The sequence below is a fragment of the Gallus gallus genome, chromosome 4 (genome assembly GCF_016699485.2).
Source record: "Gallus gallus isolate bGalGal1 chromosome 4, bGalGal1.mat.broiler.GRCg7b, whole genome shotgun sequence".
In the NCBI taxonomy this organism is placed as follows: domain Eukaryota; kingdom Metazoa; phylum Chordata; class Aves; order Galliformes; family Phasianidae; genus Gallus; species Gallus gallus.
The window spans coordinates 8,724,785-8,741,272 of record NC_052535.1 but is presented as its reverse complement, the minus strand read 5'-3'; the positions used below and the strand labels follow the sequence as shown (position 1 = coordinate 8,741,272).

The 16,488-nt window shown below is 34.3% G+C and overlaps 1 protein-coding gene across 3 annotated transcripts in view; it reads left to right on the top strand.

Moving 5' to 3' along the window:
* The window catches only part of LOC101749809 (connector enhancer of kinase suppressor of ras 2-like), a 176,869-nt gene that overhangs the window by 125,829 nt on the left and 34,552 nt on the right, over nt 1-16,488 (top strand). For 2 of the 3 annotated variants that reach the window (XM_040699584.2, XM_040699583.2), the window contains exon 16: nt 9,868-9,902. In XM_040699584.2, coding sequence (XP_040555518.1) covers nt 9,868-9,902 — 35 coding nt within the window. Of the gene's footprint in view, nt 1-9,867; nt 9,903-13,965; nt 13,987-16,488 lie in introns of all 3 variants that reach the window. The other variant, XM_046940483.1, reaches the window with a different exon arrangement.

Here is a 16,488-nt window from a genome sequence, read left to right as displayed (position 1 = left end):
TGTTTCTTACATCCTTAAACTCTTACGCAGATTACTGGGATCACAGAGTCAAAGAAATAGGATTCAAATCCAGAGAGAAAACTATCATCATCTGGTTTGTTAGGAGTGAGAAAATCATTGTGCAAATCTGCAAAAATAAAACAAAACAGAACAGCATGTCATAACTCTGCAAATTTTTCTCTGTAGAATTTCCACTGTTTCAACTGGTTTTCATGAGTTTTTGGATCATCTCTGGACTCACCTGACTTCTGAAGAAAGGGAAATGAGTTATGTGGGGTAAATTGCTGGCTGAGTTTTAAATAATGATAGTTGCTGGCTAAGTTCCCAGAGGCAGGCCTGTTGTCACTCTTTATCATCACCAAAGCAACCTCAATGCATTTCTTTTTAAGTCTAATATACCATACATTCACACTTTTTCTAAAACAGTCATATAAATGTTGTGTTCTGAACAGCAATTTGCCAATCAATTTGCAAAACAAAAAAAAACCATTAGTGTTTTTATTATTATAAGTATTATAATAATAATATAATATTTCATTTTTAAAACTGCAATAGTATAATATGCAGCTATAAATTATTATTGACCATTTTTTCTGTTTGTAGATCAAGGTGACTAGGAGCAGAATTCTTATGCTGTGGCTTTCATTCTGTATTAAAAGAACAATATCATTTTTAAACAAAATTAAAATTAAGCTAAATTATTAATATGATATTGCAGGATAACAGAAGTAGGAAAACAATCTAAGAACATTATATTCAAACCCTTTATAGCTGACATATTATGCTGGAAACTAAAACAAAAAAGAAGGCTTTATCATGGGAGCACATAACATTACATGCAGTGGTTGGTCTACCCCAAAAGGCAGTTCAGTACCAGTCACATAAAGTCTATTACAATGTATGGTAACTGCAGAGCACACCTGGAAGACAGTCTGTCACAGACACAGTGCTGTAAATTCTTCTATCAGTCTAAGTGTTTCAAACAACATTTGAGTCACAACTTTTCAGTTCTTCAGGAGAGAGTCAAAGGAATCAAAATATCTCAAGCACTCAGTGAACTGCCTTATAAATATACAAGAGGAACTGAGTCGACAAATACACAAGAGTTGCTGACACGGGTTTTCTGGGTTCTTGCCAGTATAGGATCATTTTTATGAAGTCTTTCCACTTTGAATACTGAAAGAATTCTGAAAAGTGAAGCAAAAAATTTTGAAAAATATCTACTCAGAAGGAAAATTTGAAGTATCAAAGAACATTTAATGGCATTTTGACAGGAAAGGCAAATACATTTCTATCTAGAATCAGAAATAAGGCTTTAAGTAGATAATCTCATTTCCTTTATATATATGTACATATGTATTTCAGTATATTTATGTATTTAGGTGATGAGATTTTATTCAATTAAATATCTACTCTACAATCAGTAAGAGTTAAAAGGAGATATTTCAAAGCTTGTAAAGATGATCCAGTAAAGATGATCGTGTCTTGTGAGCAAACAAATGCTGCATGATGAAAAGAGAAAGTTGAGATACACAGGATCATTTAGCCATTGCTTCATTCTTTAAGCATACTTACACAAATACACATACATTTAAAAGGAAAAAAAAAGAGTTCAGATTACCAGTCATAGATGTAATAAGTTTTACAAAAAGGTAATTGCATATTTGCGGAATTCGATTAATGCTTTGGAAGTAACGTGGATTTGGAACCTAAAATTAAACAATTAGACTGATTTCGTAAGTTGAAGTGAGGATGCAGAATTACTACATAAAATGGATATATAGGTAGTATAATATGGGCAGTTTGCCCAGCATATAAAATGATCCACAAGGCTATGATGCAGTAGAGTATTACTGATAGGAGACACTGCCCATTTCACTATATATTTATTAGTAACTTGGCAAGCAGTTCTGTGATGCACATCACAGAATAGATTACTTCTTAGAACATAACTTCATGTTTTTACTAATCCTCTTCTGTAGGGACATTTTTTACCAGTTTAAACGTAAGTAATAAGGCATATGTAAATATCACAGAATTTTATATGCATAATAGCAGTGCTGAAATACACCATTGTAATACACTCTGCACTTATATTCAAATTTCACTTCTATTCTTATATATCTATTTTTTGTATTACCGAGTTTCATTCTGAACAAAATTAATTTAGCAAGTAGGACTCCAGCGCAGTAAAAAAAATACCACAAGATATATTTTTCATTCCATACTTTTTCGCCATAAACCAAGAGGCATAAAGTCTTGAAGAGAGAACACTTTCTGTCTTGAAAGTTTGCTGCTCGGAATTTTTAAAATCTCTAGCAAACTGTACATTTTCTGCTGCTCAGTTCTATTCCACACTATGGGAACCAGTTCTATTCCACACTATGGGAACCACCATGGGTCTAAAAGAAATAACGGACTTCTTAGTCCAGGCTCAATCTGAAAATTGACATATTGTCCAACTTCATGGTTGTAATGCTTCAGATTTGCAGTTCCTTCTGAAGCTCTGAAATTCAGTCCTTTGGGTACTACACCAAATTCTCATGTAAGGTAATAAGTGCTCATCTGTATTATTTGATGATAGATGTTCTGGAATATTGTCTACAGAATAGCTGAGAATTTTGTTTTGTTGTACGTACTAAGCAATTGGATTACAAACTGTTAAATCATTAAATTTTTTTGTGAATTAAAATGTAGTGAAAAAGACAATTTTTAAACAAATTTTAAGATATATTCTTTCAGTACAGCTTTCTCTACCTAGTAAACCAAATAATGGCTGCAATGGGGTAGTCATTGGGAATATTGCAGCAGTAGAACCATTTTAAAGATAATTTGAACCATTATAGTAGTGTAGGATTAGTCATTGTTTCACAGTGATTGCTAAACTTGGTATTTAATTTCTTGCTGCTGATGACACAAAGTTGGCAGTTTATGCCTTTTTTCAGCATTGAATAATGTAAATGCTATCTGACTGTTCTTGGAACTGCAGAAGGCAGCTCCACAAAAGGCATAAAATTTAGTGGTACATGCTGAGAACTAAAATGTATGCAGAAACAATGCAGATCCTCTTTTTTTCTGTAATGTATGCATGCTGGGATGTGCCAGATGTTTCAGATGTTATTCTGGATGATAAGCAGTCCGAGTACTGCTATGATAAATATAATAACCAAGGTAATCTTGGAGAATCATATGTATTCAGCTCCGTATGACTGAAGGAGTCTTTTATTGCCAATTTTATAGGAAAAGTACTTATATTTTATTTCTTACCTTCTGTTGTTTCAAGAAGAAAAAAAGGCCTGTTAACTGTCAAAAGAAGAGTTTCTTCACAGGTAACTTCTATCTTTTCTTTTTAATCATCTGAAAGGTGGAAAACACTCTTTCCCTACTTTCTTGGTGTGTTAAGAAGTCACCATGAGGATGATTGCAAGGAACCTAGAAAATCAGAGAAGCTAATACGCATTTTTCTAGGTTCTGTACCTTCAAACTGATTCTGTCTATTTTTAGTGATTGTATGATAAGATTACTATGCATTTACACTGTGTCTCTGGATCTTAACTGTATACACGGAAGCTTCAACTGACATGTATCTAGCTGCGGTTGTAGGGGGCCACCTTAAAATATGAATGTCCAATAATATATTTATTTGCAGTTCTCTTCAAACATAATGCTGTAAACTAACCTCTCTTCATAATGTATAAACATAACTCAAAATAGAAAAGGCAATTTACAGTATCTCCTTCCATTTATACTCCTGTTGTGCACTGCACATCTGCTGCTTTTCACAGTGTCAAGCCTTGATGGTGTTCCTGTAGCTTAGCATTTCTAACATTTTTACCTTTAGTTTATATAGGGGTAGACTTTCCCTGTATCTACTCTTTGCTGCCTTGCCCTCCAGACAACTAGGAGCTGCTTGCTCTGGTTCCCTCCCCTTATCTTAAAGTGTCTGGTGTTGCTGGGGGGAAATAAATTATTAGGATAAGTTTTCCTTTTTTATTAACACTATCCAAAGTCTGAGATACAGTAAAAGTGTCCTAATATATGAGGCGATCTTTATACAAGCATACAGCATGTTTTCATAAATAATTCTGCTGTATTAGCACAGATTTTATTCCACAATGTTCAAATGAACTACTACTGTTAATAAAAGATTGCAAATGAAGCGTTCTTAACTTGCTGTATTCTCATACATAAGCTGCAATTTGTGAAGCAATCCAAAGTCCTCTACCTCCAGAAAGTCACAGTAGAGATAAGATATACTGTATTATGCTATTCAGGCAGAGGAATTTATTTTTATTAATTTTTTGAAACCTGAAGAAATATTTATGATTTTGTTGATGTACATTAAGGGTAAATTAACAGCCATTTGGATTGATCTGATTCAGCACATGTTGATTAAACTGATGTTGTTTCTACCATAACTGGAATATTCTTGAATATTCTTCACCCAGAAGAATGCACAAAATGCAAATGTGTGAACTCATCTTCCTCGTGATACAGATATCATCTCCTGTCGTTAATGATCAAAACATCAGTATGCAGGAATCTAGCTGTAGTACTCTGAAGACATTCCTCTGAATCTTCCTCTATACACACTGGGAGCCTTGGCCCCCACCCTTTCACTTTTCACCTACCTATAAGGTTGATAGGTGAGAGAATGAGCAAGAAGTTTGGGGAGTTAAGAGACAGCATTGTTGACATGATAGAAAAAAAGATCAGTCCTCCATAGAACAGGATGTGGGTAGCCTGTACCTTGAGGAAAAGGAGGGGAAAAGGACTGAATATCTTTCCTTGGCCTGTGTAACTTCTTGAAGCTGCGCTACATCTTTCCAACCTGGACCACTCTTCTTCCACATCCTTTTCCTTTTCCATAAAATCATGTGCAGGAAAATCACTGCTGGATATTTGTCTGCATGTCAATTTTTTTAATTCCTCAGCAGGAAAACATTTATACTTCTTGGTGTTAGAAACTTACGCTTCAAAAATACATTCCATATCTAGCAGCATAATTTCATGTGATTGGATTTCCAGCTGGATTAGGGCTCTGTACATTGATTTTCCGGAAGGAACCGCAGTGCATTTTTCATGTCTGTGATCCTTTACACCAACTTCAATAATACTAGCCTAAAATTCTATCTGTCTTGTAATTTTCCTGTAATTAGGAAATTAATTAAAATTTAAATTTAAAATTAATAGAATTCTGTTCTCTAAACTTCAGCATATACTTCAAATGAGTGTTTCCTTAGCTGCTGTAGGTCTTTTTTAAAATTAGAGTGCTAGTAAACAGCATTGCTAGTAAACAGATATTCTATAAAACCCCCTCAAATTCTTTAGAGTGCTGTATTTATGCTTAGTTTTTGAAGGAATTAGAGCTTTTATTTTGACTTTTTTGTTTCTTTGTTGTCTGTATCTTTTGATGTTCAGGTTCAACCTCCCTTAAATTTCTTTTAAAAGGGTGGGTTGATGAGTAAGTCAATACAATTCAGTCAATACAAAATACAGTCTATCAGTTGCTGTGCTTTGGCCTTTTGTGGATTATTTTCTTATTTATTACATGCAAAATTGTAAGCCAAAGGGCAGCTTTCTTTTAGATGCTCTCCTAAAGCGCTTTTAAAATCTCATATGGGGTGTCTTCTCTTTTAGATGTTTTTCATTCTAAAATGTTTAAAAATTTTGCTGCTGTCTGTTACTTGTTATACACTGGCATAATATCCATAACGTAGAACATAATTAAAATTTCTGACTGGATATTTTCTTTTCTACCCTTAGTTATTTTTTCATCTGTCACAATTTTTTCAGCTTAAAAATTTAGTTCTTTGAATTGCGCATGTGTGTGGTGTGTCTTGCACAAGATTATTTCCTGTCTCTATTATCTCACCCCTCAACAGGAGTGGAAGAAAAACCTCAAAGGCAGCTTTCGTTTTTTTGCAGAGCATAGTAATTTTGTGTCTTCAGTGGCTTAAATTTACATCTTCAGTGGCTTAAGCATCAGCTCACTGAGCTAGAGAGATAATAAAGCCCCTGGCAGCACAGCTACAGTTTCGCTTTTGAACAAGCATTCTGTAAAGAGATGTTTAGGATAGTGAATATGTGAGTTCAGGAAGCAACTGAAGCAATAATTTTGGAGAGCATTAAATATTTGAGTATAGAGGAGTGGATGAACAATATTTATTGTAAAGGTAAAGGAAAACCTTTTATTTTGCTTTTGAATATATGATGTGTATATGAATATATTTCATTTGATCATTGCAATTAGTAACTTTTATTATCAAGCTGTCCTGGTCTCGCTACCAAGTATGGTAGTCTTCTCCACATGTAAACAAGTAAATAATGACTATTAAACACCTTTATAGTATCTCTGCAGATTTTTTTTTCCTGTGATTTTATATCATTTCTCCACTTATTTTTCAATTATTTATAGAGATTTCAGGTCAATAGTTGCTGAGTTACTGAAGGTACAGTCATTATTCTCCTTCCGTTTCTACTTATGCAAATCTGAAGTAGTTCCACTGAAAATTCTTGGAGCTACATGAATACAAAGCTGACTTGAAAGAAGGCCAATAGGTGCTAGTGACCTGAATTTCACAGAATTTGTGCTTTATAGTATGTGGCAGCATGGCGAGACTTGCCTTCGTGAGCCTCCCATGTGTCTACTACTCATGAACATGGCATTTTAGTAAGACGAAGTAAAGTTTAATTTGAGAACTAGGGTAAGGCAATTTGTTTTCCTCATAACAGGAATGTAAGAAGCAACTGCTCACAAAAAAGATGCATAACACTGATGAAATTGCAGGTAGGAGTCTATCATATATGTCACTGTGGGTTTTGTGGGTTTTATGTATATGCTCTCAGAAATCCTTTTATAAGGTTGGCATTTCAAGTTAGCAGAGAGATTGCATTTCAATGATAGCTTTTTGGGGACAAAAATGTAGTCAAATAAAATGTCATCCACATATGTATGCATATAAATACGGAGTAATCCCTACTAAAGTGGCAGTAGTGTGTCATTAATGAATTGGTCAGGAGCAAAGGTTTTTTAAAGATAAATAAATTAATGAGAAAAACTTAGGCAGTCAGAAATAAGATTTAAATTGCTATTGATGCAATATATTTAAGAGAAATATCCTTTACGTATTCATATAAACTGTTTGCTCCTTCTGCCTATACAACTATTTTCTTCTTTGCTAAATTGCAGTGAGCTATTAATCAGCAAAAAATTGCATAATCAATGAGTAGTTAAAGATTTTACTCATCTTTTCCTTTTCCCACTATCATAGAGCCATTGTAAAATTTCCCAATGACAGACTATCCTTTAGTTAATTAGATTTTATTATTCAACATTTATGAAAATTAGTGGTGTAGAAAATAAGACTTCTAGAAAAACATGTTTTATTAACAGAAGCATACTTAACTCTTGTTTCTATTTCAGTCTAATATATGCATGTTCACAAAATGCAAACAGTTGTTTACAGTTACACTAGTTTAATCTGTTTGGTCAAAAGGAATCTTGAACACTGATCCAAAATGATCGCCCATGATATAGGTGCTCTTTGTGCGTTATTCTGGGAGGAAAATTACAGAGCTGGACCAGCCTTGTAATGATAATGAATATTTGTAGTATAGGAGATGAAAACAAGATAGCCACTGTGGTGTGAACAGGGAAAAGTATGTTGGCCTTGTCAGGGAGTATGGGATGAATCCTATTCGCAGAGGAAGCGAATAGATCCTGATCTGGAAATGCTTTAATTTTGGAGCAACCTTAGAGAAGAAAGACCTCTACCTAATAAGAATTAGAATGGGAAACAATTAAACTAAGTTACTTTCCTATTTTAGTGGCTAAAATTAGTAACGCTATAAGGCAGAGGGATATAAGAAAAACTACAGGTCTTTTCCAATGAATAAAATGTATTTTGGTAAAAGTAGCATGGGTAGCACGGCTGTCAAGTTTCTTTTACTTGGTTGGCTGCACACTGTATTTTACTAGGCTGTCCACACTATTTTCAGGGATGATCAGATCAGTTCATTCATATTTAATAGTGCATTAACAGCAGCAGAAATCTGACATTTATTATGCAGGATTTTACCAGAGCTCTTCAAACAGATATTTTGCTATAGCTGTATTCTGTTATCTCTCAGTCTGATTCAAGAAAATCTGATGAATGTTTCCAGACGCTATATTTTCATTTCTGTAGGTACTTTACACTTTAGATTCCAGGTATACTCTAAGGAGGATTTAGTCATTTATATCACTCAGTTTAAACAAGAAAACCTGTTACCACTTTCTGTACTCAATTACTCAATAGAGAGCTCCTGTCATTGCCTAGACTTAATAAGGTATGTGGGGGATTTCCCTCCCTTTAACTGTGAGGATGCCATTTCAGTACTCTTCATCAGCTACCTTATTTAAATGGTCTTCCATATTGTTTATAATTCATGGTTAACTTGGTAAAGATGTCAGCTGCTGTAGCAGCACCTGTAAAACATTTCCCTATATCCTGTAGGGATGCAAACTTAAAGTCTACTGCAAAATATTTTTTTTATAACTACAACTACAGTATGTCAGAATAAAAGAGGAGAGCGCATGAGGGGCATCATAGATAAGTGGGGTGCTAGAACTCCATGACAATTAAGACAGGGACTGTTGCACTCTAGATAAAGAGTAAAGGTCCTGCTCTGGGTAAAATGTCTTTGTGATATCATGTTAGGTAACTAGTTTAATTTCATTAGGTGTAAGCAGATGACAAACAAGACTCCTGAGAGCTTAAAAATGCTGCAACATCATAATACCCTCTCTAATTTATTAACAGAATCATTTAATAATTCAAGGTTTTCTGGCTGTTCCCAGAGGCAAACCATCCACTAGTCATAGTAGAAATGTCACGGTAAAATATGATATATGATAAGATGATATCTGGTGTGAAGGAAGGAGGTGGCAAAATCAACGCTTGTCCCCTGAACATTTCAAAACTTTCTTTTAAATCTGTGTGAGTTAGAATATATTTTTCAGAATCTATGGAGTTAAATACAGAACCAGCAGACTTAAAAATAGAATCTGCAGACTTCCTGTCTTTAGTTATGTGAACTGTGCAGCTAAGTTCTGTAACTGTTTACTGAGGTCATATGAGATTAAATATTTTACAGTGTACCAAAAGTAGTGATGTTAAACCCCAGGCATTATACTTCCAAAAAAAGAATCTGTTTCCCATTTGGTTATTCAGAAAGGATTTAAAGTAAAAAAAAATTTCAAGTGGCAGTTTCTGCATTTCAAGATGAGAAACTGTGGGAAAACATCTCCATCAGAAAGCTTGGTTTAAAATAATCAAGAGTTTGAATATTTTATTTTTAATCCTGAATCACTTGATCCTAAAAGAGTTCAACTCCAAACTTCAGATAAATAACTTCAGTTTAGAAAGTCAAGTTATGCAAAGCTATGTAAGCATGGTGTTAAAGAAAGATTTGATGACATGTTTCTCATTGTTTTTAAAATTCTCTACAGTTTTATTCTGAAAGTCGATATTGCAACATTTTCCTTTACATCTAACACATTCTAGAGCACCCATTCAAATTTTAACATTTTTGCAAACATTGACCTGCTGACATTTTTAGTTTCTTGTTTTACTTAAGCTTGATTACAATATGCCAGCAGCTGAATTTGCAAGTGAAGATGCAAGTTGCTTTAAACATTATCTTCATTGTGGAATAACATCTACATAGAAATTAATCTTTTTCCATTTCTTTTCTCTTTGAGTTACAGAATGAGTAGTGATTTACTTCTGTGTCGTCTCCTACTGCGGTTATCATGACGTTGAGTGCACCAAGGAAGTGCACGCTCTTTAGTGTTGCTTAATGCTATTTGTTTTTCTTCCACAGAGAGCAGGGGACACAGTCAGTGGAGATACTGAAAGGTAATTTCTTCTGTTATTTTTGTATTTAAATAGACATAACTTATCCATGAATTACATGTACTTATTAACTTGTAGAAACTCAGTTGCAATACCTGGAGAATAAATTTTCCAGTTATAGTGAGAAAAGTATTAATATCTCTTAGCAAACATCATAACTCTTTCACCTGCTAACTTCAAATATGAAGATAAATTACACAGGTTGAATTTTCTTTATTTAAATGCTTCAGGTACAAAATTATTAAAAACTATGAGGTGGAAAAAATGATGCCAGTACAAAGTATGAGACATCGCCTCTCGGTATTCATAAAAAATAAGATAAAAAAGTAAAATAAAATAAAGAAAAAAAAAATCAATTTTTTTCCAGAATGAGGATGAAAACTCAAATGTGTGTCTAATGTAATTTTTGAAAAGAGCAAGCAATTTTCCAATTAGCGTATAATTCAGTATGCACAAACTTTACTGTTTATAATTGTCTTAAATTTGATAACTTCTAAAAATGAGGACTGCTGTTTCTCTTACATTTGAATTTAATGAACTAATTCTAATGAATACTGTAGTGATTTCTGTCTTCATTTCCTTCACATTTTATTTGACGATGTACCAAATGCTTTAGTTTCATCAAATATGTCATATTAAAAGAACAAGTTTGAAATAGCTTATGACTATCATGGAATGCCATAAATAAGGTATGTTGCAGTGTGTACATATGGATAATTATTTTTTTTTTTAAGTCTTTTCATCCTGTGTATGACCTAAACTTGTTAATAAAGTAAAACCATGCACAGAATACGAAATAATTCCTTTACGGTGCTTCCACCCAGTATTTAAAATTGGTAGTCTTCTTCAGTGCTATACATTTCACTGCATTACAGCTAGTATCCTGAGGTACAAGAAGGGTAGTTGTTCTCACTATACACTTCTCCTGGTGCCAATTATTTCAGGATTGTCAGCATACCTAATTACTCTGAAAGGATTGCACATGCTCAGTATGTCAGAGCGTCCTTGGTGGACAGGACATAAATGTCTACTAGACTTTTGCCATATTTTCCATGAACATTTGGTTTAACAAGCTTTTGGAAACCTATTATGGGCCCAGAAAAATTTTTTTTTTTTATAGATTGATTTTCCCTTTCTAATCCTTCTCCCATGGATTTTAAATTTCAGGTTCAAAATGTGACTGTTTCATATCTCTCAAAAATTTGAAAAATACTTTTAAATGGCAGAATGATATCTTCTTGCTCCTAATCAACTTTGTTAAGGGCTTGAACAGCTTAAAATAAAGATATTTCAGCTTAAAATCAGCTGAGATGGGATCTGTCAGAAGGTTTTTATCCCGCATAGTAAAGTTTTGTGGGGCTCTGAAAAGACTTTCACATATTTGAATGAAATACCCTTGACTGTACAGCGGCTTGTATTGATTCTGTGATATGATCATATCATTTTGTCTAAAAAAAGAAAGAAAAAAAGAGACAAAAAGACACTTCTTACAGGTAATATAATATACAGCATACTAAACTAAATAGTTAAAAGAAACATTAGTCAAAGCCACAAACTAGCCAAATGCCAAAAAGAGATGCGTGTGAAATAGGCGACTACAAAATCTTGCTTACAAAACCCTTAAGATGAGTAGAATGTACAGCAGATCTAGTAAGGTTTTTTGGGCTTGAGCAGAAGGAAAGGGAGACATTTGTACACTACAACTGTTTGTTATTGTTTCAGGGCTGAGAAAGTGGTAATACTACATCTAACATGTAGTTGCTTCTCCAGTTCTTCAAAAGAAATGTCTATGTGCTCTTTGATCTTAATTTTAATATAGGAAAAACAAATATAAATAATAGGAAGCTCTGGTATCTACAGATCCTAGATGCGCATCTACAACATAGCCATAACATAGAATCATAGAATGCTTTAGGATGGAAGGGATCTTTAAGATCATCTAGTTCCAACCCCCCTGCTATAGGCAGAAACACCTCCCACTTAGAGGGTTGCTCAAAAGACCACATTGCTCAAAGACCAGGTTGCTCAAAGAGACATCATTACAGAGACCTTGCATTTTGAAGATCTTGCTAACCTTCTAACCATGCAGGCCTGCAAGAGAAAGAGAAGGCAAAAAAGGATCGTATCATTCGTGCATTGCTCAGCTGCTAGTTGAATAACCAGTTTTTAACACTACTGCTTTATGACTACTTGCAATTTGTTTATACTTGGAAATATGGCTCAGGTTCTTTTTCACAAAGTGTTTTGTATTTTTAAATCTTAATACTTAAAAATTGTATCATATCCTCAGTGGCTTTGCATACTTTGGAAATGATTTGTTTTATTTGTTAGTTCTGGAGAGGTAAGAAAAGACAAGTTTTAGTCTTGTTGTTTTGCCAACTTGCATGTGCTCCTGTACTGTAGTAGTCTGGAACAGTACAGATGTATATGAGATAGCTGGCTGATGCCTGACATACCAAGCAATAGCCTATAGCATCATTTTGAACCAGTAGCTGAGCCAGTGTAGAACTGAGAAGAGATTTCAAATCTCACTGCAAAATACTCAGTAATTAATTTTCAGTGAGCATTTGCTCATTGTGGCAGGAATGCTATGGAGATGCTAATAACTAGAAATCATGAATTCATGCAAAGCAGTCGAAGGCAGGTTCCTGTGACCACATAAGTAGATCCATGTTGCTACATGAGCATTCTTCTGAACCTACAATAAGGAAATGTCACATAGGGTACAATACATTTCTGCACAAATGTATTTTCTTATATCCTGCTTTTAAATTTGTGCAATTACAGTGGTGAGGAATTTAACTAATCTATCTTAAAAGAATGTGCTTGGTACTTTAGAATAAATAATGCATCAGTGATAGCTGCATTAGGGCAGAAATCGGGTTCCCTAGGCAGTATGACTGCTCAATGTTGAAGCTGAGAATTTTGAAACATTGTCAGAATGACATTTTAAATAGAAAAGTACTTTTTTTTCTGAATCGTGTCAAATCTCTGAAGAGTTTTGAATGGTACAAGGCCATATTTGTGGTTACTGAAAGGAAGAGATGTAGTTAATATATTAATAGTTAATATATTAACTATATAATATATAGAAGTATAAAAATATATTTCGTGAAAAAAACAAAATTGTGTACCACATAAATACCATAAGGAAAAAAAAGTGGACTTTAAAAAAAAATATATTCAATGACCTTTTTCCTGAAGTTATGTTGTTGGCTTTAATCCTGAGCTGCAACCAGGATGTACTTGAAGCCATTTGGAATGTGAGACATGAAAGTTGAAGAGACTTCTGCATGTTGCTTACATTTAAAAATTTATTTCCCAAGTATACACTAAGTGAAAAAGAATAGGGTGACAGATATGCCATTTCCTAGTTGCTCTTAGCTCTGGATCAATGAAGGTGTTACTCAAACACTGTGTTTTGAATCCCCATATACTTGTAGATGTCCACCTGATAGCAGGGACTATTTTCAGGTGTAGTGCATAATATTTAACGAGCAATTTCAGAATTCTCTCTTGACTCTTCTGTTCAGTAAACTTGAGATCCTATAGTTATGTAATCTTTTGAAAGAGGAGCCATCTTGCAGAGCACTAGCAACAGAAGCTCTCAACATAGTCTGTGTGTTGACTGTGCATCAATAGGGACATTCCAGACAGGTCTTCAGTCAGAATGATCAGAGGATATTCAATCACAGCAGCAGTACAATGCACTACCTCATAGTTAATATCCATTTTTTTTCTCTTTCAGAAGTAAGCTCTGGTAAATGGTCGTGTCTTTTTTTTTTTTTTAACATACTGGAATCTTTTACTGATTAGGAAATTTTTACAGATTTGGATAGTCAGAATATAAGACTAGATTGCTTTGTGTAGTTAAATAATAAATACAAATTAAAGAAATGAGTAGTATATAAAATGATTTTCAGAACAATGGAAAATATATATTAGCAGTTTGTTATAACTAGAATCATTTTATATTGCTTCTAGTTTATAATTCTATCCATTACTGCCAGAACCCCCTTAATCAGGGGTTTAAGAAAGCCAACAGTATAGATTGTAACTATTCCAGATACCGAAGACTAAGTGAAAGGTAAGTAAACTTCAAAATAATTATTCTTTTTTCTTGATTATATTCATCATCATCGTCATATTTATTATCCTATAAGCTGTGGAGAAACCAAAATGATAGGAATCTAATAAGATATGCCAATTTGTTCTGATAGTTGTAACTCATGTAATGATGGATTTAGTGGCTCTCAAGGTAGATGTTCTAGGAATGCTACAAGCTAAAACACTCTTCCTTTCTAGAGGTTTGTCTGATATTTGAAGATGCGTTGCTTCTATCCTTATATGGTAAAAAACGAAAACATGTTCCTGGAAAAGAGGAATGTGGAGGTGGTGCTCATAGCTATACTTGTTTAATGGTGCTTAATAAATGAAAAATCATGTGACTTGTGTTCACTAAAAAGGATTTTTTGTATGAATAGAAAATGCAGGCTACTCATAATTCCAGTGATGCTCTTAAAAGGCTGTAACTGCTCTGGCAGCAAAAATGCAGAATTATACCTCTATTCTGTTGTATTTTCACATTCAGTGCTGAATAGGTGACAATTCTCAGCATTCAATAAAAGTACCTCAGGTATAATGGTACACTCAGATTCTTGCAGCTTTTATCAAATACGTGAAACTGGAATATAGCACTTCTGCTATCCCTCATACTTCTGATTTTACCATTCTAATTCATTATCACTATTTTCTAATCATATAGTACTGTTCTTCATTTGAAATCCTCATTAGAAACCTTAGCAATTGATTGCACTTTCATTTGCATATCTTTTAAGATGTGAGTTGGAAGCCACCATGCTTACTTGAGTCTTTTAAATTCTGTTTTGCTACCACCTGTGTCACAGACATTCCCATTTTTTTCTTAGCTTGTTCTTAACCTTCCTACTTTAGTTCTGTGTTCAGCATACTGAATATTGAATACTGAGTCAGTATGCATGTAATACTGAGACTAGAGATAGATTTAGCCTTGACCTGTGCTTGTTCCTTTTTACCTTTATTTCATAATTCTTAACTTTGTATACTTGTTTCAGTGTGCTTACAATGTGTGGATAGGAGGGAGGAAACCTTTTTATGCATAGAAGTCTGATACTACTGACAGAGCAAATTCTCAGCTACAAAACCCTATTTTTCAATATAGCCATCATCAGTGGCTGCCCATTTTTGCCAGTAACAAACAAGAACCTTCATGCTGCACCAGTGACCACTGTCTCTGTCACTACTACTGAAGCACCACCAAACTCCTCACTGTGCTCACATCCACTGTTTGGTCTCCAGAAGCATTCAGCAAGTGTCAGTAAACATCAGTGGGTGTAATTCTTTCTGCGTGGAGGAATTCCGTTCCACCCCTTTGCTTTGCAGACATACCTATGTCAGATCCATTCTGTCAGACTGCCCCTCTGCTGCCATCTGTCACAGGGCAACAAAATGTAATGGGATATTGGTGGGAAGGTTCAGACTCTACTGCCGTGCCACCAAAATCAGCCTGTAATGTTGTGGGCCAATATAATAAAATGAGAGGCATTAATTTCAGAGCAGCCCTGGTATTTAATTTGTTCTTTTGTTATGTTAGCATAAGTTAATTATAAGAGATTGGTTTTCCTTTTTCTAGTTTCTGGTTTGTATCAAAACCAGTATTAAACACGGACATGAAAACAAGCATTCATAAGATCCGTTCTCTTAACTGATTTGAGAAATATTGGACCTGGCTGTCATAACCATATCACTCCATTTGGCTTTATCTCCCTCTTCATTCTTCTCTCTTTCACTTCAGTAAGAACTGTTTTCCTTAAAAGAAAGGTGAGGAATAGCTCAACCTAATGTGGTACAGATAAAGTGAACAAAAATAGATGACATGCTAGGGTTCCTTTATGTCTAAATTAATTGGTTCTGCCAGTTCCATGTAGAGAATTTACTTGTCTGAAGAGAAGAAAAGGTCAGCATTTCTTCTTCTGTCATCTAAGGATCTGAATATTTGAGGAATAATTTAATTTTGTGAAGAGTTTTAATACATATAAAACCTTTTAAAAGAACCCTGCAGACTGCAAAACTATTCCCAAATAAAATTTACGCTCCTTGTATCTTAGAATACATATTCCTGACCTTTCATTAAGTGTTAACTTTTGAAGAGCTTTCAGAAACCTGATTGCAGATAATTTCTATAACTACAAAATTGTTGCTGGTAAGTAGAGTCTATGATTACTGCAAGGAGATGCATTACGTTGTTTGCCTGGGAAGCAAATAAAACTTGACTAAGGACTTTTCAGATAAAAAAGCAGATGTATTGTTCATATTGTATATTGGCTGAGAGAAAGAATGGAAGCATTGAAACTGACACTTTCCAGATGGGTCAAAGCCATGATTAAAGTAACAGACCAGAAAGCAGGAATCTGGGAATGCCCAGCAGGATGGGAGTGCATTCTCATGGGTAGACAGAAATGGAGCATTAATGACAAAATCTGCCTTGCAGCAGTTTGGGCTTCTGTCCATTCCTTTACCAAATGTTGTAAGTTTAACATCTCTGTTTTTC